A 25297-nucleotide genomic window follows, 5' to 3' on the forward strand; every position below is an offset into this window, starting at 1 on the left:
CTGAATAAGCCTACCATGTGGAACCTTGTCAAATGCCTTACTAAAATCCATGTAGATCACATCCACTGCATTACCCTCATCTGTATGCCTGGTCATCTCCTCAAAGATGCTGTCTGGCCTGCTGTGTTCCACCAGCACTTTGTGTGTGTTGTTAATAGTAGTGGTCCCAATTCTGACCCTGAGGAACACCACTAGTCACTAACAGCCAACCAGAAAAGGCCCCCCTTTATTCCCACTCACTGTCTCCTGCCCGTCAGTCATTCCTTTATCTATGCCAGTATCTTTCCTGTACACCATAGGATTTTATCTTGTTAAGCAACCTCATGTGAAGCCCCTTATTAAATCCTTCTGAAAATCCAAGTAAATGACATCCACTGCCTCTCTCTTGTCCACCCTGCATGTTCCTTTCTTGAAGAACTCTAACAGGTTTGTCAGGCTAGTAGATCCCTTTCCCAAAATTGTAATAAACAGTGATTCTGATACTAATTGCATATTCTTACTGTGACATTCTGTCCATACTCAGCACCCTAAACTGAGCTCAGCCCTCAATATTCTCTGTATGACACAAGACTTAGTAAAATGAAATGTTCTCATAAAACAACCACATTTATTCTGCAATAAAATCAATAGTGTATATTCTGGATTCAAATTCTGTGTTTTAATACAGTATGGAACATATAGCAAAATATTTAACTCATTAGGAAAAGATCTATTTCAATCCTACACACCATTTGCCAGGGAATTAATTTATTATATATCAATAAAATAGTTCCATAAAACACATAAAGCAGTATCCAGCGACATTAGAAAATCATTTTTCCACATTTTGTACAAATATTTGATGAAGTTCACTTTACTCACCCTTGCAGATGGGAACAGGGAAATCCCACGATGCGGTATTTCCTGAGCTGGCCAAGCAGGTTAGCTGGGGATGTCCATCGAGGATATAGCCATGCACACAGGAGTAGGAGATCTTGTCTCCAATATTAAAGCTTGTGCCATGAACAATAGCTCCATGTGGTACACCAGGGCTTCCACAAGTACTGCTCTGCAACTCTGTGGAATAAAGAAATTAAAACGAATGAAGACAGTCTCAAAAGTTGATCCAGTCTTTAAAATACATTGGGCCACATCTTTCGTTGGATGTGTTCATTATAAAATTGGTGCCAATGCAAGATTTCTTTCTGCATCTCATAACAAAGCAATACCATCAAGCAAGAGGCACAGAAACCTTAGATCCCAGTTCAACCAGTTCAGGACCAGTTATTATCCTTCAACCATCAGGCTCCTGAATGCCATAGATAACTTCTTTCTTCAGTCCTCTGAACTGCTTCTACAATTTACAGACTCACTTTCAGGGATCCTTTTACAACTTATGCTATCAGTGTTACTTTTATTTGTAGTTTCTCTTCTCTTGCACTTTGATTGTCAGTCTTTGTCTGCTCATGCATATAACATATACAGTACATACTTTGATAAATTAACTTTGAACTTTATATCCTCTAAAACAACATTAAAAAGTTTATTATTTTTTATCCAATCATCTTTGCATATTGCAAAACCCAGTAATTTCCCAATAACATTTAACTTGAGTAAGCTGGCTACACTCAGAGTCCATTTTATTCTGTGCTTCCTGTACCTAATAAAGAGGCCATTGAGTTTATGTTAATGGTCTTCTGCTGCTGTAGCCAGTCCATCAAAGTTCAATGTATTATATTACATTTTATATGTGGTTATTTGAGTTACTGCCACCTTCCTGTCAGCTTGAATGACGTGGGTCGTTTTCCTCTGACCTCTCTTGCTAACAAGGCCTTTTCTCCCACAGAATTGCTGCTCACTGGATTTTTTTTTCACCATTCTCCATAAACTCTAGATTGCAGTGCATTAAAATCCCTGAAGATAGATATCCCTGAAGCAGTTTCTGGAATACTCAAACCACCTCTTCTAATTGGCACCAACAGTCATTCCACAGTCAAAATCACTTAGATCACATTTCTTCCGCATTCTGATGTTTGGCCTGAATAACAACTGAACCCCTTGACCACGTCTGAATGGTTTTATGCACCGAGTTTTTGCCACATGTTTGGCTGATTAGATATTTGCATTAACGAACAGGTGTACAGGTGTACCTAATAAAGTCACCACTGAGCGTATATTCTACCAACTTGTGCATCCTGATCAAATTTCTGCTCAACTCCAATGCAAATTATAGTGACAGAGCAGAAAAGTCTAAGTGATTCCTGATGACATTTGTTTCTTCACTTTTACTGTTCTTAAAACAAAACGGCCTTGGAAATGAGTCATGTAACATTGCAGTTTTCTACAGAACCTGAGCGAAATGCAACCGCTACCATTTCTGTGTCATTTTATATCATGTAGGTATTCAGCTATGCTTTCCTTTGCAAAGTTTCCATAGCAAATATCGGCATTTGTAATACAAACAAAATGCAGGCATGATCTATGAAGAGGAATGTACGGTAGATGTTTCAGACCAAGGTCTTCCATCGAGACTGGAAAGAATAAGGGCAGAAACTAAATATAAAAGATAGGAAGATGGGGTGGAGCACAAGATGAGACTCTAGGTGAGAGGGGGAGGTCGGTAGGTGGGTGGGAGGGGTGTATGAAAGAAGAATGATGTGAGAAGCTGGAAGGGTGATAATTGGAAGAGAAAGGGAGAGGAGTCTTTATTTACCATGCAGCTCGCCTTTTGAAGCACAAGGAAATTTAAAGCAAAGAGTTTTGATTGCAAATATCGATCAATGTTCCCTTGATAACCAGGATTTGTGAATGAAATATTGTAAGACTGGAAATTAATTGAAGCATCACATTCTTGTACTTCGTTATTCCATCCTGTTCCTTCCATGTGATGCAGTCTCTGCCTCAACACACAATCTACTGAGAAAAGCTCTGAAGATGGTGTGCAGATGCTGGAAATTCAAACAACACACACACAAAATGCTGGTGGAACACAGCAGGCCAGGCAACATCTATAAGAAGTACTGTCGACATTTCGGGCCGAGAACCTTCGTCCTGGCTATGCAAAACTCAAATGCCACCTATAAATTTGTCCTGACGAAGGGTCTTGGCCCAAAATTTCCTCAGTGCTTCTCCTCATAGATGCTGCCTGGCCTGCTGTGTTCCACCAGCACTTTGTGTCTGAAGATGATGAGATCACATTACATCAGACAGAAATGATGAAGGCTGATGTGCTGGATGCAGAGTGTTGTATGTTTAATATTTCAGCAATACTTGAGTAATCTTATACATTAGACAACCAGGTGACCCATTGGGGCACCCTTTGAGAGAAAGTTAGTGCAGTCTGATGTGACCAAAATGAACATTAAATTCTCCTGAATGCTATTGCTATCACTTTGCTTTGGAAATTGAAGAAAAACTCAGTTTATTAAAGAAGAAAGATGGGTAGCAAGGCAAATATAGTTCCTCCTCGTTTAACAAAGGACACTTTTGATGGCAACATTTCTGGTTGATCTGCCACCATTGTGCCTTTCATTGTCAGTCTGGAGATGTGCAGTCCTTTCATCTGCTGTCTTTTCATGTCTTCTGCTGTTTACATCCTGAGTCACTTCTGAGGCTGGCCGTGTACATGCGTCATGGTGTCGAGTCGCGGTTTCCATCATGGCTGACATCGGCTCTCGGGTGAAAGCAGGGCCTTTGATTTTGGCGAGTGAACTATTTTTATATCAATATATAACCCTGAACTTTGCCTGCATTCTGTAAGTTAGCGCATTTTAAGTTGATTTAGCCAAAAATAATGCCGCTGTAATGCACCGTTCTCTACATGTGAAAACACACAAATTGCATACATCACGTCATATAGTCATATATGTGTGCATCTTGCTTAATGACTGTGACTAAGCAAAACTCAAATGCCACCTCTAAGTTTGTACAGGAACCCACTGTCGTTGGTTAAATTTCAGATGCTGATGAGGAAGAGGAGTGAGAACAATCAGCTGGTTGAGTGGAGTCACCACAAGAACCTTGCACTTAACATCAGGAAGACCAAAGAATGGATTATGGACTTCAGAAAGTGGAAGTCGTGAAAACAGACACCAGTCCTCATTTTTCCACTGAGGTTGGGTGGGACTAAAACTAGAAGTCATGGCTGAAAGGTGAAAGGTAAAATATTTAAGGGGAACATGAAGGGAAACTTCACTCAGAAGGTAGTGAGAGTGTGGAACGAGCTGCCAGTGCAAGTGGTGGATTTGGGTTTGATTTCAACGTTTAAGAGAAGTTTGGATAGGTACATGGATAGGAGGGGTATAGCGAGTTACGGTCCAATTGCAGGTCAACGGGCCAAGGCAGATGATTAGTTCAGCACAAATTAAAAATGAGCCAAAGGACCCATTTCTGTGCTGTCCTATGATTCTATAACTCTATAAAAGACAGTGATAATAAAACTGAATCTGAATTGGTTGAGCAAAGAACAGACGGGGTGGGCAAATATCACATTCCATGGGGTGTACTAGAATTTATACTACAAAATCTTGGCTCACAATATAAACAGAATAATTAAATAAAGACACAGAAGAGGACAGGAAAATTAATACAATCAACTGTGTTTTGTTTATTATGGATATTATCACTGAAGAGCTTTTACACCTCATTGTATAATTGTTATGGATTGTGCAAAGGGTCATTACATCCTGTATATTCATACCTCAGAGAAGTTCTGAAATATTACTAAGGGCTAGATTTATCCAGTAGCAATTATTCATTTCTAAATGTCAGTAATACTATGAGAAATCTATTCTAATCATACAGTACTGGGCAAAAATCATATTTATATACACACATACATATACAGCATATAGTATAACTAAGGTGTCTAAGACTTTTGCACTGTACTCCATTTGTCAACATTAAACGGAGAGTGAGTTTGTAACTTCGGCGGGAGCAAAGGATGTTGGGAATAGCGAGGGTGGAGTGCTGTGGAAGGCATGTGGGATAGGTGGCAGAGAAGGAGTGCCAGGGATGGGGGTTAGCTCGTGTATAGACACACCCAGCTTTGAAACACCAGGGTTTCAAATTGGTTTACTGATTAATACAGAATGTCTCTCTGGTGCTTCCTGCTCCCTCCCCTCTCCCTTCCCCTTTTCACCCCCTTCCCACTCTCAGTCCACAGTAGAAACACATATCAGAATCAGGTTTATCATCACTCACACATTATGAATTTTTTTTCCCCTGCAACAGAGCAATACATAAAATTACTGCAATATATGCGCAAAAGTCTGAGACACCCTAGCTATATACATGCTTTTGGCTAGGACTGTATATCCCACATAGAAGCTGTTAATTATACAGCTGGTCATCCATCAGAAATATTTGGTTTTATAAGAATGTTTGTATCTTTGTTTTAATTGATGTGTTGAAGAAACAAAGAAAATTTCCTTTAATGTAACTTGCTCTCTTTATTTTTATCTTTATTTTATCATGTAGAGAATGGTACACAATTGGTTTGTCTCTGTTCTTGAAAACTTATGTCAAGATGAACAGTGAAATATAATAATTACACAAGTATATCAATCATGTTTTTATCTGCAAAATTTAAATGACCATGAATGTAATTTACAAAAACATATTCATAAAATTTGTTACAAAGTTGTGTTGGATTGGGGTATATAATTGTTATTTCTCTTGTAGCTTTGCTTTCCTATGCTTTCATTTTTAAATAATCACCTGTATACATGGAATTGTTCAGTGAGCTTCCTAGATATTACACTGCGGTTGCTTTTGTATTTTTCTTGAAGTTTCTTAGTTTTCTGTAGCAGGTGTCACACTACCTGAATCTGGCTAATTAATAGGTCAATTGTTGTCACTGGAAGTATGTTATCTCTCATCTGAGTAGGGATGACCACAATTATTTTTCCTTTTGTTTGCTCTCAACACCTCTCTTTTCCACTTTCATAACACTTAATAAAATTGTCATAAGCAATAAATTTTATGACTTCCACAGAACCTTTGAATTATGTAAGTATCAGGATACAATAGCTTCAAATTACATCACCTGGAGTCCAAAAGTACATTTTTATTGGTTGTTCAAATGGTAGGTGTTCACTGGAATGCTGTATTTATGGTTCCAACAGTGATTTGCAATAATCTAGAAGCTCCAAGTTATCACTATTGAAACTTGATATTTTAAATAAATCCAGTTATATTTAGTTACTTGAATTAACTCCCCAAGCTGCTCTGGTGTCATTCTTCAATGTAATAGTAACCACTATACCACAACACTCCCGTGCTACCTGATAAATTGGTTTGAAAAAAAAATTGAGGGAATTGACAGTGAGGATGCATAACTGGCTGTGAGAGAGAAAGCAGAGAGAGCCATAAAATGATTACTTTCAGCCTGATGGAGAACATCTAATGGTATACCCTAGGGTCAGTAATCTGACCACTGCTCTTTATAAAATTTAGTAATGGCTCAGACAAGGGTGTAGGAAATGTAATTTGAAATGTGCCAATGACACAAAGCTTAGAAGATGTCAGAACAGACAGAGTGGTGAAACAGGGAGATAGACAGCAGATGAAAGTTAATGCAAAGGATGAAATGATGTACTTTGACAGGAATAAGGCCAAGAGGCAGTGTAGGCTCAATAACACAATTCAGATTGTGATACAGGAACAGACAGACTAAGGGTGAATGCACAAAAATCTATGAAAATGGCTAGGAAAGCTGATAGAAGCTTTAAAATTGTAACTAAAATCATGTCAGAGATTTTATTTGAATGGTTCTATTCCCAGGAATAATGATTTTCAACTATCTGAAAAAGCTATATTTACTTATTTAGATACAGCTTAGCATTGGCCCTTTATCCACACTGCCCAGCAGTCCTGTGATTTAATTCAAGCCTAATCACAGAACAATTTACAATGACCAATTTACCTCCCAAGAGGGAGGAAACCTACATGGTCTTGGGGAGAATGTATAAAATCCTTACAGGCAGTGGTGGGAATTGAACCCGGATCACCTGTACTTGTAAAGTGTTGTGCTAACCACTCCACTATGGTGCCACCCCTATTATGTTTAGCAGCACGTCATAATCTCAAGAGATTCTACAGATGTTGGAAATCTTGTCCTTCTTCAGTCCGAATGACAGGTCTCAGCTTTCTGCTCTCCATGGATGCTTCCCGACTTGCTGAATTCCACCTGCATTTTGTGCCTGTTGCTCAGGATTTCCAACATCTCGTGTTTAGAACAAGAAATGTTGAAGATATTTAACTAAAAGTGGTTAAGGTACATTGTAAGGCTAGTGCAGAAATAAATATTTCCTGTGGCTAGAGCTTTTGTAGCCGGAGTCAATAGTTTTTAGATAGTTGGCAAAAAAAAAGCCAAGGGTAAAGCCATGTTGTAATGATCTGGAATACATTTATTGAAATGCTTTATTAGTTGATTCATTATCCTTTATTAGCCAAGGCACTGATATCAATGTCAGGAGTTATGTCACAGCTCTGGGTAGGCTGCAACTGAAGCCATTTGTGGTCATCACATTCTTTCTATAATGTAGAGGCTTTAGACAGGGTGTAAGGGAGGTTTACTAAGATATTACCTGAAGTAAGTGGCATGTGTTTTAGGAGAGATTAGATAAATTTGGGTTGTTTTCTCTGAAATGGCAGAGGCTGATGGGAGGCATTTAGGAAATGTCCTATTTGATCAAGGAGGTGGTGCAGGAGCTTGGACACACACTTCTAAATTTTTAAAGAGGAGTCTTGTTACCTCTGTCATCAGTTTTCTGATTAATCCATGAACATACCTCATTACATACCCTATCCACTATTTATTTTTGTAACTTGTATAAATTCATATGCCTTGCACTGTACTGCTATTGCAAAACAACATGTTTCACAACATTGGTTAGAGCTGATAGACCTGAAGGTAGTTTGAGATTATGGAGAGTTTATAAATAGTCCAAAGTCAATCTATTTTCCCCAGGGGAAAAATATCTAATACTAGAGAGGTATGATACAAACATACATATGTACACACACACACACACACACACACACACACACAAAGTGATGGGTGCCTCAAATGCACAGCTATGACTGGAGGTAGAGACAAATCTGATAGAAGCATTTCAGAAGCTCTTAGACAAGGACATGAATGTGTAGGGAATGAGAAATATGGACTTTCATGTAGGCATGGGATTAGTTTAATTAGGCATTTAGTTACTAGTTTAACTAGTCCAGCACAACATCATGGGCTGAAGGGCCTGTTCTTGTGCTATACTGTTCTATGTTCTGTAAAATGGAGGCAGTGGCATTTCAATGAGAACTTTGAGAGCTGGATGTCTCTTTAAATACTATTCTGTACAATGTCTTTTCTACACAAAGATAGAACACCAGCTGTATTTCATTAGGAGTTTGAGAAGATTTAGTATGTCACCAAAGACCCTCTCAAATTTCTACCAATGTATCATGGTAGCTAGCTGTATCATTATCTGTTATGAAAGGATTGGAAAAAGTTCTAAAAAATTACAAACTCAGCCATCTCTATCATAGGCACTACCCTCCCCACTATCCAGGTCACCTTCAAAAGGTGATACCTTAAAGGAGGTAGCATCCATCAAGGACCCACATCACCCAGAATGTGCTCTCTTCTCAATGCTGCCATCAATTAGTACAGGTGCCTGAAAAGAGCCACTAGGCTTCAGAAGCAACTGCTTCCCCTCCACATCAGATTTCAGAATGGGCAATGAATCCATGTACACTTTCTTACCATTTATTTTAACTCTAATTTCATTTTATTGTATATTATTGTAAATTATAGTAATTTTTATTATGTAGTGCACTACACTGCTGCTGCAAAACAAATTTCACAACATATGCTAGTGATATTATACCCGATTCTGAACTACAGAAAAATAGCAGCATGAAAATGGGATTAGTTGAAATCACAAGAAAATGTAAGAACCATTCCATTATTTTGTATTTATACCATAGTTAATGGGTCTTCGGATTCAGCATAAATTTAAGTATTCTCTAGAAATCTAAGCTCATTTGCAGTGCTCCTTCTCTAACGATAATCTCAGCTATTAATCTTTTTTAAAAAAAAAGTATTCAACTTCAATTGCACATTTCATTAACACTCTCCAGACCAAGCATAGCTAGAATCAGAATCAGGCATGTGTAATGAAATTTGTTGTCTTTGCCAAAGCAGTACAATGTAATACATAATAATACAAATCAGGAATTACAGTATCCATATTAAATAGCTAAATAAATAATTCAAAAATAGAAGTAAAAAAGTAGTGAGGTAACGTGCATGTGTCCAATGTCCATTCAGGAGTTCCATGGCAGAGAGGAAGAAGCTGTTGCTGAATCATTGAGTGTGCACCTTCAGGCTCCTGTACCTCCTTCCTGATGGCAGCAATGAAAATATTCAACCTTCATTCCTGTCCCTAAAAAAAAGCTTGTTGGAACCTGCAAAGGTCAGTGATGGTAAGAAAGGTAGGCTCAGGAGGTCATAAATAGTCAACTTTTCCCTCAATGTCAACTGAAGAGCTGGCCATTATCTTCAGAAGTGGGACAGTATAATGGTGTTGAGTTTAAGTGCTTCAAATTCCTAGGGGTAAATACCACCAATAAGCTGTTCTAGTCTAACCACATTGAGGTCTTGGTTAAGAAACAGTGTCAATACCTGTGCTTCCTTAGGAGGTTAAAGAAGTTCGGAATTTCCCATTTAACCCTATAGAAAGCATTCTGTCTGGGTGCAGCTCAACTTGGTATGGCAACTGTTCTGTACAGTTTGAGGAGGTTAAGTTTGGATAGATGCATGGATGTGATGGGTATGCAGAGCTATGGTCTGGTCTATAGGACTAGGCAGTTTAAATGGTTTGGCACGGACTAGATGGGCCAAAATCATATTCCTTACAAGTTAATAATTCTGAGGGATGGCATGTCTATTCATTTAAGACATCTGTTATTCCAAACTGCAGGATATTGCAAGCTTATGTACCCTTTTAAAAAAAAAGGGAAGGCCAAAGTCTACCCGCTGTAAATCAAAGGAGCTTTACTCTCCGCAGTCCAGAATAAACGACATTACCAATCCCATAGCAAGTGTTCATTTTTGGATTTTTCAAATCCCTCACTTGCAGTTACAATAATGGAGGGAGGGCATTACACCTCCTTTCGTAGAAAGGTCTCTTCACCCCGCCATGCTCTACATTGGAGAAACTAAATTGGTGACTGCTTTGCACAACACTTGCGTTCAGTCTGTAGAGGTGACCCGAGCTTTTTGTTACTGGTTGCTTGAAATCTTTATTCTGTTCCAGCTCTGGCCTAACAATCTATGCAGTCTGTTGCTTCCTGTGTCCTTACAATGGGACCAACACAAATGAGGAATAGCACCTTATTCTAACACAATAGGTATGGCAGATTTTGGAAATTTCAAGCAATGCACATAAAGTGCTGAAGGAACCCAGTAAGTCAGGCAGCATCTGTGAGATGGTGGTGGGGGGGGGGGGTGGTTAAATAGTGGACTTTTGCTCCAAGTTCCTTCATCAGGACTGGAAAGGTGGAAAGGGGGGTGGGATGAACCTTTATCTTCTGAGCAGACTTCATTTCTGTTTTTATCATTCATCCATCTGTGAAATTTGCTCAGCTTGTTCAAGTTTCCACCTTTAATCTCCCACCCACCCCCATGGAAATGGAAACCATGTCCTTCCAGGAATATCTTCCAGCCCTGCATTTCACAACTGGTTTCTTCTTTGGTTCATGTTCTCACTCTCCAACTACTCCCAATCAATCATCCAAAAATCCTGGTCTGAAGTTTCAAGTCACCCAAGTCTTACCCTATCATCCCGTCCCCAGCAGCTTAAGTTTTTTGTTGTTCTTTTTCTAGTCCAATGAAGGATCTTCAACTGGAAATGTAAACTCCATTTATCTTCCCAAAGAGAGTCTTGGGACTTCTGACTTCTCCCAATATTTTCTGTTTTAATTTTCAGCTCTCAGCACCTGAAGATTTTAAAATCATTTTCTCATTCTACAGTTAGCTTATTTTAAATTAAAGATCAGCTTTTTTGTCACATGTACATTCAAGCAGACAATATAGTTAAATGCATTGTTTGTATCAAAAATCGGTGACGATTATGCTAGGCAACCTCCAAGTGCTGCCATGCTTCCAAGGCCAAGTTAGCATGCCCACAACTTACTAACTCTAATCCACCCATGTTTGCAATGTAGGAGGACACTGAAACACTGAGAAAAGCCACTCAGTCACAGGATAAATGTACAAACTCCTGACGGACAGCAGCAGGAATTGAACCCCACTGTACTTAGAAGAAATTTTCAAATGTCATTGGTGACATACCAAATCTCCTCAAACCCCTAATGGGATATAGCCGCTGTTGTGTCTCCTTTGTAATTGCATATATTGGACCTAGGATTGATCTTCAGAGATGTTGACACCCAGGAACTGAAAACTCCTCAGCATTTTCACTGCTCATTCCAAAGGACTGATGATTGTTCCTGTAACCTCCTTTTCCCCCAAAGTCCATAATCAATTTCTTGGTCTTACTGACATTGAATGCAAGATTGTTGCTGCAACAACATTCATCTCGCTGATCCATCGCACTCCTGTACAACTCCTCAGCACAAGCTGAAATTCCACCAACGATAGCTGTTTCAACGACAAATTTATAGATACTTAAGCATGCCCATGTCACACAGTCAAGGGTTGAGCACACATCCCTGAGGTGCACCAGTGTCGATTGTCCAATCAGCACTGACTGGTCTTGTTGGGAGGAAGTCGTTGATCTGGTTGCAGAGGGAGGTACAGGAACCCAGGTTTAGATCTTGTTGATTAGAATGGAGGATATGATTTTGTTGTAGTCAATATACAGCAGCCTGGCAAAGGCATTACTGTTGGCCAGGTTATCCAAGGCAGACAGATTGAAAATACTGTTGAACATTCCAGCCAGTTGGGTTGGCATAGGTTTTGAAAGCCCTTCCAGGTACATTATCAGAGCCTGCGCCTTGCCAGGTTTCATCCTTTTGAAAGGTATTCTGACGTTGGCCTCAGAGGGAGATCACAGGGTCACCAGATGCTGTGAGGAATCGCACAGGTGTAGTTTTATTCTCCCTGTCAAAGTGTACATAAAAGGCATTAGCTCATCTGGGAGTGTGTCACCAGAGCCATTCATGGTGCCACGTTTTGCTTTGCAGGAAGCAATGGCATGCAAACACTGCTGTGCATCCAATTCCATCTCTAACCTCAATCAGAATTGTTTATAACACTTAAAATAGCCTTGCGTGAGTTCTTGTATAGCTCTGGATTACCAGTCTTAAATGCCGTGTGCTCTCAGCAGACTATGAGTCTTCTGGTTCATTTATAGTTTTTAGTTTGCGTATGTTTAGCATCTTTTCAAAGCAGCACACTCAACACACAGGTCTTAATGAAGACAGTGACAATTGTGGTGCAGTCAGTCAAATTTGAAGTTGAATCCCTGAATATTGTCTTGTCCACCGACTCGAAGACATCCTTCCTGTAAGCACTCCTCCACCTCCCTTATCCATACTTCCTTGGTCTTCACCACTGAGCTGTGGTCTTCAGTTTCTACCTCTATGCTTGGAGTAGAAGCACAGCCAGGTGATCAGCCCTTCCAAAGTGAAGATATGGGTTGGCACAGTAAGTGTCCTTGATGGTGGTATAACAATGGTCAAGCGTGTTAGCTCCTTTGGTTCTACAGGTGACATGTTGATGGTAGTTGGTCAGTAACTTCAAGGTGACCTGGTTCAAATCCTTCGCAATGAATTTCTGTGTCTGCTGATCATGGTACTCAGCTGCTCTAGTGCCTACCCATGTTGACCTGAATTGGAATGTACACCACTACCAGGATGATGTCCCAGTTCAGACAAAGGAAAGATTGTGGGTCAATACATTAATGAGAGTACTGTCTTGATCAAATGCAAATCATTTCCCTCTTAGATAGTGTAATATTATTTCTACCTGAAGAATAAGGGAGGTATCCTTGCCAACATATATCTGACAACTAAGCCATGCATTGTGTTTTTTGTTTGTGCAATTCTGCCTAGCACAAGTTGGTTGCGAAGTTTCCTACATTTCTAATGTGACTACTTCAAAAGGACCAAATTGACAGTAAAATATTGTGGGTGGGAAAGATTCAAGTATATAATTCCTTTATGTTTATTTTAAGAAGGCACATAGATGGGGAAACTAAATTTCTCTTACAGTCACGCATCACCTTGATTGAGCTCATTATCTAGTTGCCTCGTCACTACTGAAACAGTCTTGGGAACTGCCTCCCTCACAGCACCTTTCTTAGCTTCACAAGAGATGGACATATAATGAAGACCTTGCAGAAGACACCCACATTGCAAGAATATAAATTTTAAAATTCAGTTGCAGTATGCACCATCAACTTTGGTTTCCTTGGCAACTTTGTAATAGATCTCATTTTGACTCATTTTATGACTAAAATGCTGCCTTCGGAGATTGATAGGGTTCAAAAGCAATCAGTAATATAGATATAACGGGGTTTATTTATTTGCTGCAGAACTGGACATTGTACATGGAAATTTGCACTTGGATGTCAGTTTGAGAGAGTCACTCAATATCATTTATAAAACACCATTATGAAAAATGCTTTAATTCTCTTCAGCAATTCACAAAATCCTTTTTTTTTTAAATTATTTTCCAATTTTTTTTTTAATAAGTATTAGTTGGACCAACAAAGAAAATTTCCCCTATTATGGAGGCTTATGAAGTGCTTGGAGGTCAGGTTCAGATTTCAAGACTAATTTCAAAATACAAGCTCATTTCCTTGCATTAGTACTAGGCAATCCACAACTTACGCAAATATGGCTCGTGCCAATAATTAAATATTGGCAATGACTCTAAACTAGCACTGAGAAATCTAACATTCATGATGCTCTTGTAATAACACAAATTAGTGTGCACCTTTCTTTTTATTCACACTATTCCCTGGTAAATTTCACATGCATATAATTCCACTAAATATGAACAATGCTATTACAACATGCAGCTTGGCAAACTGAATTTGCAGAATAATTCATGCTTCCCCTCATTTCAAAATATTCCAGACATTAGACATTGGGCAGCTGCAAATCTTTTGGGAACTAGTCTCCAGTGAAGTAACTGCAGTACAAAGATAGCTGCAGCTATGCACTATAACTTTGCATTGAGCAAAGTAGTAATTGGAGAAAAAAAGTTTCCGAAGTCGTTGATGATGGTTAGTTGGATGATAGGGAGATCATCATGGAAGTTCGATGCCTCCACTAAAGGTAGCTTGTCTTTCACAGAAAATCTATCAACCCCTGGTCTATAACCATCCATTGTTCATGAAGCCTGCTATAATTACCACCTGTGATAAGACCCTTGGTTTCTCTATGAAAAAAAAGGTTTGATGAGAATAGCCAGGATATTATTTATATAGTGATACAGAGCAGAGTGGGCCTTTCCAGCCATGCCTACAACCCTGATTAACTCCAAATTAATTAGGGAGCATTGACCTACCCAGTCTGTCTTTGAACTGCAGGAGGAAGATGGAGCACCAGGAACATACTAACACATTCCACAGGAAGGATCTACAGAAGCTCCTTATACATGGCACAGGAAATGAATTCTAATGCCCCAAGCTGTACTGCATTAACCACCATACTAACCTGGCACCCCTCAAGGAGCTAATTACAATCATAAGGAAAATAAGTTTTATTGTCACAGACAGTGTTAAGCTTTAAAATTACTCCAAGTTTCAAAAGTAGCACAAAAGACAAAACAAGGTCATGTTCATGGACCGTTCAGAAAGAATTCTTGGATTAGAAGCTCCACAGCTCTACAAGATTTAAAAAAAAAAGAACAGCCTCACAGGACCTGCAGGCAGAGGTCCACCGGGCTTGATCGATTTAAGAGCCAAGCTGCATCAGAAAGGTCAGGAACTGGCCACTGCGAAGTGGCAGAGCCCGGGTATGAGAGCGAGGATCAACCTGATGTTTGATTGATTTAAGTGTCAGGTCAGATTGAAGGGGTCGGAGGCAAGTGATGAGCCGGTTCTGTTCTCTGCTCGAGTTTGTGCCAGACTGAGGCTGTGGCCTGCAACTAGTGGACTTCTGAATCATCTGCAGTGAAGCCCAGCTTTGTGAACTCCAGTTTTAAATGCTGTTTGCTTGCTTTTATTGATTTATTATTCTCTTTTGATGCTGCCTGTGAGGAAACAAATCTCAAGTTTGTATAAAGTATATATACATTGGTAGATAAAATGTACTTTGAACTATACAACCTAAAGAATGGATAGTAGATGGGGCAAAGAGGTTCAGAAACTCACTGACAGTGTGACATGGTCATATTTATCAATGCCATTTATGCCCCAAACTGGTCCCACTCCAAAGATTCAATGATGTGGATGAACTCTCCTCAAACACAAGGTGTCCTTGAGGTGAAAATCTCTGTCTCCATCTCACAACCACATATTGAGGCCAACCTCGTCACCGCTCCTGACTGACAAGTGGTTAACAAGACAATACTCCAACTAAAATAGTCTAGGTCTCAGCAGCAGAAGGCATCAGTCACAAATACACAATTACATTGTCCACAAATGATATTAAGGCATACGAGCAGAATTAGGTCATTTGGCCCATTGAGTCTGCTCTGCTCTTCCATCATGGCTGATTTATTCTGCCTCTCAATGCCATTCTTGTGTCTTCTCCTCATAACCTTAGACACCCTAATTAAAAACCTATCAAACTCCACTTTCAATATACTCAATTATTTTGCCTCTGCAGCCATCTGTGGCAATAAATTCCACCGATTCGTCACACTACAAACTGCATCTGGAAATTCCACTCTCCCTGAGATACTGCAATGACAATGTTAGATATTACAGCACAATTTTTAAGAAACCAGTAACCTAATTGGATCAGAGTGTTGTCTTTATAGAACAAAATTGTGGAGAAACAAGAGAGAATCTGCAGATGCTAGAAATCCGAGCGACACACACAAAATGTTGGAGGAACACAGCAGGCCAGGCAGCATCTATGGAAAGAAGTACAGTTGACATTTTGGGCCCTGACCCTTCAGCAGGACTGGAGAAAAAAAAAAGTTGATTTAAAAGGTGGGGGATGGGAGAGATGAAATAAATAGCTGGAAGTTGATTGGTGAAAGAGATATACAGTTGGAGAAGTGGGGAGTCTGATAGGTGGGGATAGAAGGCTTTGGAGGAAAGAAAATGTGGTGGGGGGGGGGAAGAAAGGAGCACCAGAGAGAGGCAATGGGCAGGCAAGGAGACAGATTGAGAAGAGGAAAAAGGGTATGGGGACTAGTGAAGGAGTGAATGGAGGTGGGCATTACTAGAATTTTGCAAAGCTTTGTAGAGAAGGCAGTTTTGGCAAGCTTAGGATCAAGTAAACTTATTTATTGCCAAATCATTAAGTACCATTACCTCAAAACTATAGCACAGGAACAAGTCCTTCAGCCCATTTAGTCCATGTTGAAATATTATCCTTCCAAATCTCATCAACCTGCACCCAGACTTTAGCCCTCTATACCCATCTGCCTATCAAAGTTTAAAATGAACCTTCATCCACCAGGTCCACTGGCACCTTATTCCATGCTCTCACCAGCTTCTGAGTGAACACGCTCCCCTCATGATCCCCTTAAACATTTCTTCTTTCACCCTCAATTCATTATTTAAAATGAATTGGACAATGGATCAGCTGCTTCACTCATTCCACAAAACGCATTTGAATACAATTTCAAAGACACTTATCTGAAGCCTGCAGATATCTAACTAATAACTTGTACCGGAGAAAAGATAACTCCCCTGGAAATGACATTTGTGAAGGACAACCACCAACAAGCCACATTGGGCTTGTCATTACTAAAAACAGGAGCACCAGAACTGTAAGCACATGATTGGCTGAAGCAACTACAACTTGATCAGAGATCCAAACACTATCTGCATGCCATACCCCATATAACAGAGTCAAGTGAAAGTGAGTTAAAGTACTGAGTGATGCCACAGCATGAACCTTTGCCCAACAGAGGGGAGACAGATGTTGGTGCTAACCTCTGTGCCTCTGGTCAGAAAGCATATTGGACCAAGAAAGGAGCATGCTGCTTAGATAAAGCATGAAATTGATGAAAGCAACGATTTGACTACAATCGTTTTTGTACACAACAGATCAGGGAAAGCTTCTGATTTGTTAACCAGGCAGATACTTGCGAAATGCAGTTTGGTTTTAAGCTGGAAGAGAGTTCACGGAGCTTCAGGGAAGTTGCAAGCATTCAGCTTCTGTGAGTATAAAGAACCAAAATCTGCTCTGCTTGCATTAAGGTTACTGCATGAACTTCAAGTGTGAGACAAAAAGATGCTGTAGAAGTAGATGCAAAGAGCAAAGCCCAGCTGACTGAATCGAAGGCCAAAACGAAAGGAATCAATGGATTTACAGAAACAGTGTACATCAGACAATGTTGTGGATGAGGAATCCAAGAGGAAAGATAACATCATAAAGGAAGCAATAATTAATAAGATAATACTCTTGTGAACCAAATACACCTTTTCAAGGTGCACAAACTAGAATGAAAAAGGTGAGGAAAAGTCAGACAAGAATTTGAAAAGAGATAGTGAAAAAGAATGTGAGTGAGAAAGAAAAAGGTGTCAAACAGAAGGAACGTGAGAAAGAATGGGATAAAGAGAAATCCAGTAGAGAATCACAGATCTAAATCTAGAGGGAAAGCTAAGAAGAAAGGTGTCCAGAGTTGTCAGAACCATGCTGTAGTCTCAGAGTCAACACCTACAACACCACAGCAGAGCCATCCCCAGAACCCCAGATTGTTTTCATAGCCATGAGTCTCAGCTGACACGTAGTGTGATCCACCTTGTCAGGAAAAATACTATCCTGGAAGAATAAGAAAGCCTCCTCAGCAATTAAACCTTTAAGCCTAAATGGTACAATTCAAAACTTATGCCATGGATGTCTGTATACAGCTGTGATATTACATAGTGCACTGTCACACATTCTCTATTAATAGAGTTGGAGTTCATAACTAAGCTGTGTATTTAATATTTCAGTATGTGAGTAATATTGTAAATGTTGCTGATTTAGCATACTTTATTTGTTCAAATAATTCATTTTGGGTTATATCTAAAAATACATAAATTGCTCATGTCATGAAACTACCATGTGTATGTGTGTGCCTTGCCTAAAGTAAAACTAAGTTATACTTGTGTCTCTTGTTTTTATTTACCATCAGTTTAATACACAAGAGCTTTAAAACATAATCGAAGCTGTTTTACTCATAACCAGGCTTGCTACTTTAGTAGTAAAAATTCAAAAACAATGATGTTGCCTGGATTGGGGAGCATTTCTTATGAGAATAGGTTGAGTGAACTCGGCCTTTTCTCCTTGGAGCTATGGAGGATGAGAGGTGACCTGGTAGAGGTGTATAAGATGATGAGAGGCATTGATTGTGTGGATAGTCAGAGGCCTTTTCCCCCAGGGCTGAAATGACTAGCATGAGAGGGCACAGTTTTAATGTGCTTGGAAGTAAGTACAGAGGAGATGTCAGGGGTAAGTTTATTACACAGAGTATTGAGTGCTTGGAATGGGCTGCTGGCAACGGTGGTGGAGGTGGATACGATAGGGTCTTAAGAGACTCCTGGATGGGTACATAGAGCTCAGAAAAAAGAGGGCTATGGATAACCCCAGGTAATTTCTAAGGACACGTTCAGCACAGCTTTGTGGGCCGAAGGGCCTGTATGCTTCTACAATGCAATTTCAGTATCTGTCATACTTGGAGAGATCAGAATGTACTTTGCCAGATTTTAAAATTGGAGTGCCAAACCCATATGCCTTGAAGCATTATATGAAATTTGGAATAAATTGAAGCATCAGCCTGCAATCCCATTGTAAATGAAGTTCTTCATAACAGATCTCTCTTGGCCAGTAACAGTATAATAAGTCAAATTGGATTAGATGAATTTACAACTGAAAAATATAGAGCATGAAATTCTCTGCCCGTAGTATACATAAAATATATGTTGTACATCATCTTCCATCAAGCAGATACTGAATTTCATTGTTGACTTCAGTTTAAGAAAACTATTGTAAAATGTGTGCTTTTAGATATTTTTAAAAATGTTGAACAAGCTGAGCATTTTATCTAAATTGAAGTATTATTCGATTCGTTCACAATAAATGGCATTGTTACTTCAGAAATATGTTCAATAAGTTGCGATAGGAAAGAATTTACATGGTGTCATTACTAATTTAATGTGATTATTATTGAATTTTCCAGAAGACTTCATGATCCACATTTTACAGTGAAAACCAGTTGAAATATTCTAAAAAGACACTGAAAACAAGAATATGGCAAATAAAGGGAGATCAAATTAGTACATTTCGATAAAATGGAGCATCAAAGAAACAAACCAGTTGATGAGGTAAGTACTCTCAAAAATTAAATAAGCTCCACCAGCAAAATAAAAAGCATGGAGAAATGAAGAGATACATACCTTTAAAGAGATCCTGTAGTATCAACCAGTAATTACTCCAATACCTGTTCTTTTGTGCTCTAGGGGGGTACTTGCCTATCCACTGACCTATTCACCTTGAGTGGATTGTAAGCATATAAGAGACTGAGGAGCATTTGATGACTCCAGGCTTGTACTTGGCTGGAGTTTAGAAGAACGAAGGAGAAGCTCCAGGAAACCTATTGAATATTGAAAGGCCTAGCTAAAGTGGATGTGGAAAGAATGTTTCAGATAGATGATGGATCTAGGATCAGCGAGCACAACCTCAATAGAGGGATGTTCCTTTAGAAATGAGGAGGAATTTTCTTTAGCCAGAGGATATGAATCTGTGAAATTCATTGCCACAGATGGCTGGAGGCCAAGTAATTGGGTATATTTAAAGCAGAGGTTGGTATGCTCTTGATTAGTAAGGGTGTCAAAGATTAGGAAGAATGTAATTGAGAGGGATAATGAATCAACCATGATGGAATGGTGAAGGAAACTCAAGAAAACCTGCTCCTGCATCTTATGTTTTTGTACAAGTTCCAGAGAAGAACAGGAGGTTAAACAATCCTCTATTCAATGTTAAATGAGCTATCAAAGTTGCTAAATAGTTAGTATCTTTTTTCATGTTGACACAAAATTCAAAAAAATCCCTAAATTGATACATTAAATGAAATAACTATGAGCAAGCACTTAAACATTCATAATTATCTCAAAATTAAATATTGAAATTAATTCAGTTAGATGAAAATATGTTCATTTTCCAAGGCTTTGTCTCCCTGCATGTGTTCTTTTACATTAAAACAAATGGACTTTTTGACTATCTATAATTAGTTGATTAATGAAATTTTCCAGTAGTTCCATTGGGAAATGGCAGGAATTTGGTATGTTGCATAGAGTCCAAATTAAAAATGCACTTGGAATGAGAGTAGCAAGTACTTCTGAGAAGTCTGGAACACAGTATTCTGTGTATTCTGAGATTACAAATCTCTGTTGAACTTTTCAGCATACATATAGTACACGGAGAAATGTTGGAATTCTGACAAGGACCTTTTGGCATTTCTGGTGAAAATCTGGGTCATGGCTTACTAGTGTGGCTTCAGGTCTCCCAAAACACTGAACTTACCTTTATCAATTGCATATTTAAATGATGTTCTCCCTCCCCATCACTGTAACAATTTCCATTTCTATCAAAGTCCTAAACAGATCTGGTGTTTTATGCGTCCCCCATTACACAGTCTTCTCAGTGGATAACCATTTTCTTGTGGTGGAGAGGCTTGCAAGTTCCTAAGATCCCATAAATAAAGTTGTCTGGAGTTTAGCCATCTGGCATTTAACTGCTGGTAGGGTCACCCATGGTGGTAAAGCCAATGGGGGTGGGGGGGGGGGTGGAGGAAGGTCTCAGCTAAACAGCAATCTAACCAAGACCACAAAGGTAAGCTCAATGTCAGTGAAAAGCATTCCAGGCCTCAATTTGTCAAGGTCTGTGTGGTGGCTGCCCTTGCGTCAGCCTCTTCATGTGAAACAAAGTCAGTGTCTGGCATCGTCCATTAAAAGAATCCACGCTAACTTCCAGGATTAAGTCTTGTGGATATCAACAAGTGGCAAAGGGGCATGATTGAGTTCTGTCCCAGATCAGATTCTATGGCCAGCTGAAGATCTAACAATAGACAACCTTTTAGAACAGGGGTTCCCAACCTTGTCTCTTTGGGACCCCTTGCGTGATGGTATTGGTCCAAGGATTAAAAATGATTGGGAACCCCCGCTTTGGAAGTACATAGTTAAATTGAGTGATCGCACTGCAACTACACATTAGTAAAAACTATACCTTCATCTGTTTAGACTGAGTCCTAGAATTATTTCATTAAACCTGTCATTTATACTCCATTAAAACAGATCTCACTTTCTACAATGTTTAGCCTTCTTTTTCCTTTAAACAACTTCTGTTCCTGCCTTATATATTAGAATAAAGTCAGTTGGACATCAATTCAAAACACTGCATTTTGTGATTGCAAAGATGGCAAAACAATTTGGGTTTCCTGTCATTACTCAGAGAAACTGACAGCACCTTTGGCATTGCTGCATACATAGGGCAATGTAGAAAACTAAAAAAGGTTTTGTCAGTGAATCAGCATTCTTCAATAGACTCAAGACATTCTGCTGATGCTGGAAATCTGAAGACACACACACAACACAGCAAGTCAGGCAGCATCTATGGAGGGGATAAATAATGTTTCAGGCCAAGATCCTTCATCAGGACTCAACAGGAATTCATAGTCAGCAATATCACAATTACTGTTTCCAGTTTCATCATCATTCAACCACACACAAATATAGCCAAACAAAACAACAGCCCTCCGGGGCCAAAAACCAAAACACGTTACCAACAGCACACCACACATAGTAACGATGTTAGTAAAATGGTCACAAAGAGAACAATAATAAAGCCCAAGTCCCTGAGTTGTCCTGTTCCAGATGATCCTTCCACCAAATGAACATTAGAGGGCAGCACTGACTGGAGGGACCATTCCCAAACCCAATACAAAATCCAACAGCACACTGCCAATTGCAGCAGCTGCTGGCAACTCTGAAGACCATGCAACAACCAAGGGAACACAGTTCCCCGGCTGTCGGTCTCCAGTGAATTGGACTTGCAGTATTTTACATTACCAAATGTCCAACTGGGGCTTGTGATTACAATATAAAAGGCCAAGACAATCACCACACCTTTTTTTGGATCATGTCCCATATTGGCACAATGGTACGCTACAAGTCCAGGCAACTACACAAAGGTACACAATAAGACCAGCTCCATCACTATCGAGCAACATATTGATGGGATAGTCCTGCGATACTTAATGTTTTTGGTATCCTGGAATAACTTGCAATCGTAAAAGAGACAAAAAGGAGGAACAAGTACACCTTTGAATGACCCGGAGACACTGTTATGTCCAAGTGTTCTACCATCTTACTGGAAACAAAGTTTAATGACAATTACATGTACATAGATGATTGTGTATATGTCATGACTAGATAGGTGGCTATTTGGGGTGGCACGCTAGTGTTGTAGTTAGACTCTGGTTCATTTCCTGCCACTGCCCATAAAGAGATTGTACTTTCTTGTTTCTGCATGGGTTTCCTCCCACAGTCCAAAGATAGGTTTGTTGTCAATTGTCCCGTGACTAGGCTAGGGTTATATTGGGAGTGTTGGGTAGCATGGCTTTGCTCAAATAGCAAATGAGTATCTCATCCATTTAATTAAACAGGCTTAGGAAAATTAAACAAGAAAAATAATATTTCTACACCATAATTTAACTACACTTTATTCTGCATTGTTATTGTTTTACCTTATTCTAGTTCAGTGCCCTGTGTAATTATTTGATCCTTTTAATTAATAACCAACCATCCCACACCCCTTTCAAAGCTAATCCTGTCCTAACCCACTTTACTCTGTACAAGCACTCACTGGAGCAACTTGTGTGAGATTTAACATATCGGTTTGTTCTCCCACATGTAGTATGATCTTTTAAAAAAAATATATTGAAAACGTATCTGCAATTTAATCGTGGCAGAGATAAACCACTAAGATGCAAATGAAAGTGAAGAAACTTCAGTATGTGACTGGTGACAGAAAACAAGACTCCTTATGGTTAACCATCAGTGTGAAGGAGATATCATGGCAGTACCTATTCCAGATTAAATGAGCTCACTTCAACTGTTACAGCAGCTTCACAAAAGATAAGAACACAAAACCATGTGATATAGGGGAAGAATAAGGCCTCTCAATCATGGCCGATTTATTTCCCCCAACCCCCCCCCCCCCCCCCACAACTCCATTCTCTTGCCTCCTTTTCATAAACCTTTAATACCCTTACTAATCTAGGACCCATCAACCACTTTAAAAATACAATGACTTGGTTTCCACTGTCATCTGTGACAATGAATTCCATAGATCCAGCTGAAGGAATTCTTCCACATCCCTGTTCCAAAGGGACATCCTTCTATTCTGAGGCAGTATTCTATGGTCCTTGACTTTCCCACCATTGGAAACATCCTATCTCCATGTTCATCTATCAAGGACTTTCAATATTTGATAGATTTCAGTGAGATCTCCCCCATTTTTCATAACTACGTGGAAAGGCACAAGTGAAGCAAATAAATTAAAACAAATCTGTTAACCAAAACCAAAAAATTTGCACATCAAGCCAGTCTTGAGTAATGAAAAAATGGAGACAACTGTTCTGCTTCCCATCTGCATTGAACTTAGCCAAGGGAATAATTTCTCTTTCCCTGCACATGTCCAAGGCTATACCAAGTGCTAAATAAACTCAGAAAGACTACGTTCTGCTGATGAATCAAATGTGGAAGCCAGCAAAAAAAAACAGATTATGTTTTGAGTTGACAGAAATCCTGCATTTGAAAATATAAACACTAAGACCCCCAGCTTATTTTAACTTAAATGGAACAGAATTAGTAACATTTACCAGCACAACTTGGGTTGTAATTTCTGGACATCTGAGTAAATAAATGCAATGTACAGTAATTTTATAGTACCTATATTTATATAGAGATTATAAAAAAAATAAACCATCATTACGGCAACTGTTGCATTTTGCTTTGAGGAGGCTGAAATTTGCTTATGCCAAGAGCTAATCAGCAAGACCAGTTAAATGCCAAAGCAGCAACTTAAAAACCCAACTCTATATTCTTTTACTGAATAGAATCATTAGAATTGCAAATCTTTTTAATGCTTTAATTTAAATGTCCAACTAGATTTGATAAATATCTCCCATTCAATTATAATAAATTAAGAAAGCTGTCTTCATTTTTATATTTTTCCCCATTTAAAATGATTCTAGAGAAACTCCAGACCTCTTGCTGCTTTTTTTATAATTCATTAGCCATAATGTAAAATATCAATGAATCTGACATTTTCATTTCACCATTAGTTACATGACAGTCACATGATGTATTCTCATTGCTCCATTTTGACTGTCACTGTATGCCTCAAGCTCAAAGATGGTATAACTTACTACTTTAAAAGAACGGTGCATTAAAGATAACTTGTGAACAATCTGTTGCATTCCATTCTAATATTATTGTGCAATGATTTATTTTAAAACACTCAATCCTGTTCTTGGTTTTTAAACTCTTGTATTGCTTTGCTCAGTCATAATCTAATCAATTATGAATGTTTCACAAAACTGGGGGCAAAACAGAAACAGCAATTAGAAATGGAGCAAAAGCTAAGCAAGTTGCTGAATTATCAGATTGACATAGGAGAGATGTTGGATGGCTCTGGGCCTGTATTCGCTGGGGTTAGAAGCACGGTGGGTGGGGGGGGCGGGGAGAAATGCAGAATTTGATTCAGGTTTAATATCACCGGCATACTGTATGTCATGAACCTCCAAGGGGAGCACAATCTTGTCATGGTTTGGAGGCTTGTATGCCTTAAAGACCTAGAGAGCTATGTTGACTGGAGGCAGGACTTTATGCTTTGGCTCTTGATTGGGTCACCCATGCCAAACAGGTCAATGGGTAGAGGCCAGACTAAGACTGGTCCACCTATCCTCCAGGTTGGGGGTTTAGCTAAGGGCCAACAACCCTAACTGGCCAAAACAAACAAAATTGTTACAGAAACAGCAATGAAGAATCCTTCTTCGTCTGAATGTGACAATATTCCCAAGTCTCCACCCAGACTTGAATGACTGGCAGTAGTGAAAACAGAGGAAGCAACTGACATGATGAAGGAAGTCATGAACACTGCCAGAGATGGAGGACCTTCA

At 39.2% G+C, this 25297-nt stretch overlaps 1 protein-coding gene across 1 annotated transcript in view; it reads right to left on the reverse strand.

Annotated features, from left to right (window-relative positions):
- The window catches only part of csmd3b (CUB and Sushi multiple domains 3b), a 2186187-nt gene that overhangs the window by 1350419 nt on the left and 810471 nt on the right, over window positions 1–25297 (reverse strand). The window contains exon 4 of the mRNA XM_059983996.1: window positions 862–1056. Within this exon, the coding sequence (XP_059839979.1) occupies window positions 862–1056 (195 nt within the window). The remainder of the gene's footprint in view (window positions 1–861; window positions 1057–25297) is intronic.

This window comes from Hypanus sabinus, chromosome 1 (assembly GCF_030144855.1).
Source record: "Hypanus sabinus isolate sHypSab1 chromosome 1, sHypSab1.hap1, whole genome shotgun sequence".
NCBI classification, from domain to species: Eukaryota; Metazoa; Chordata; class Chondrichthyes; order Myliobatiformes; family Dasyatidae; genus Hypanus; species Hypanus sabinus.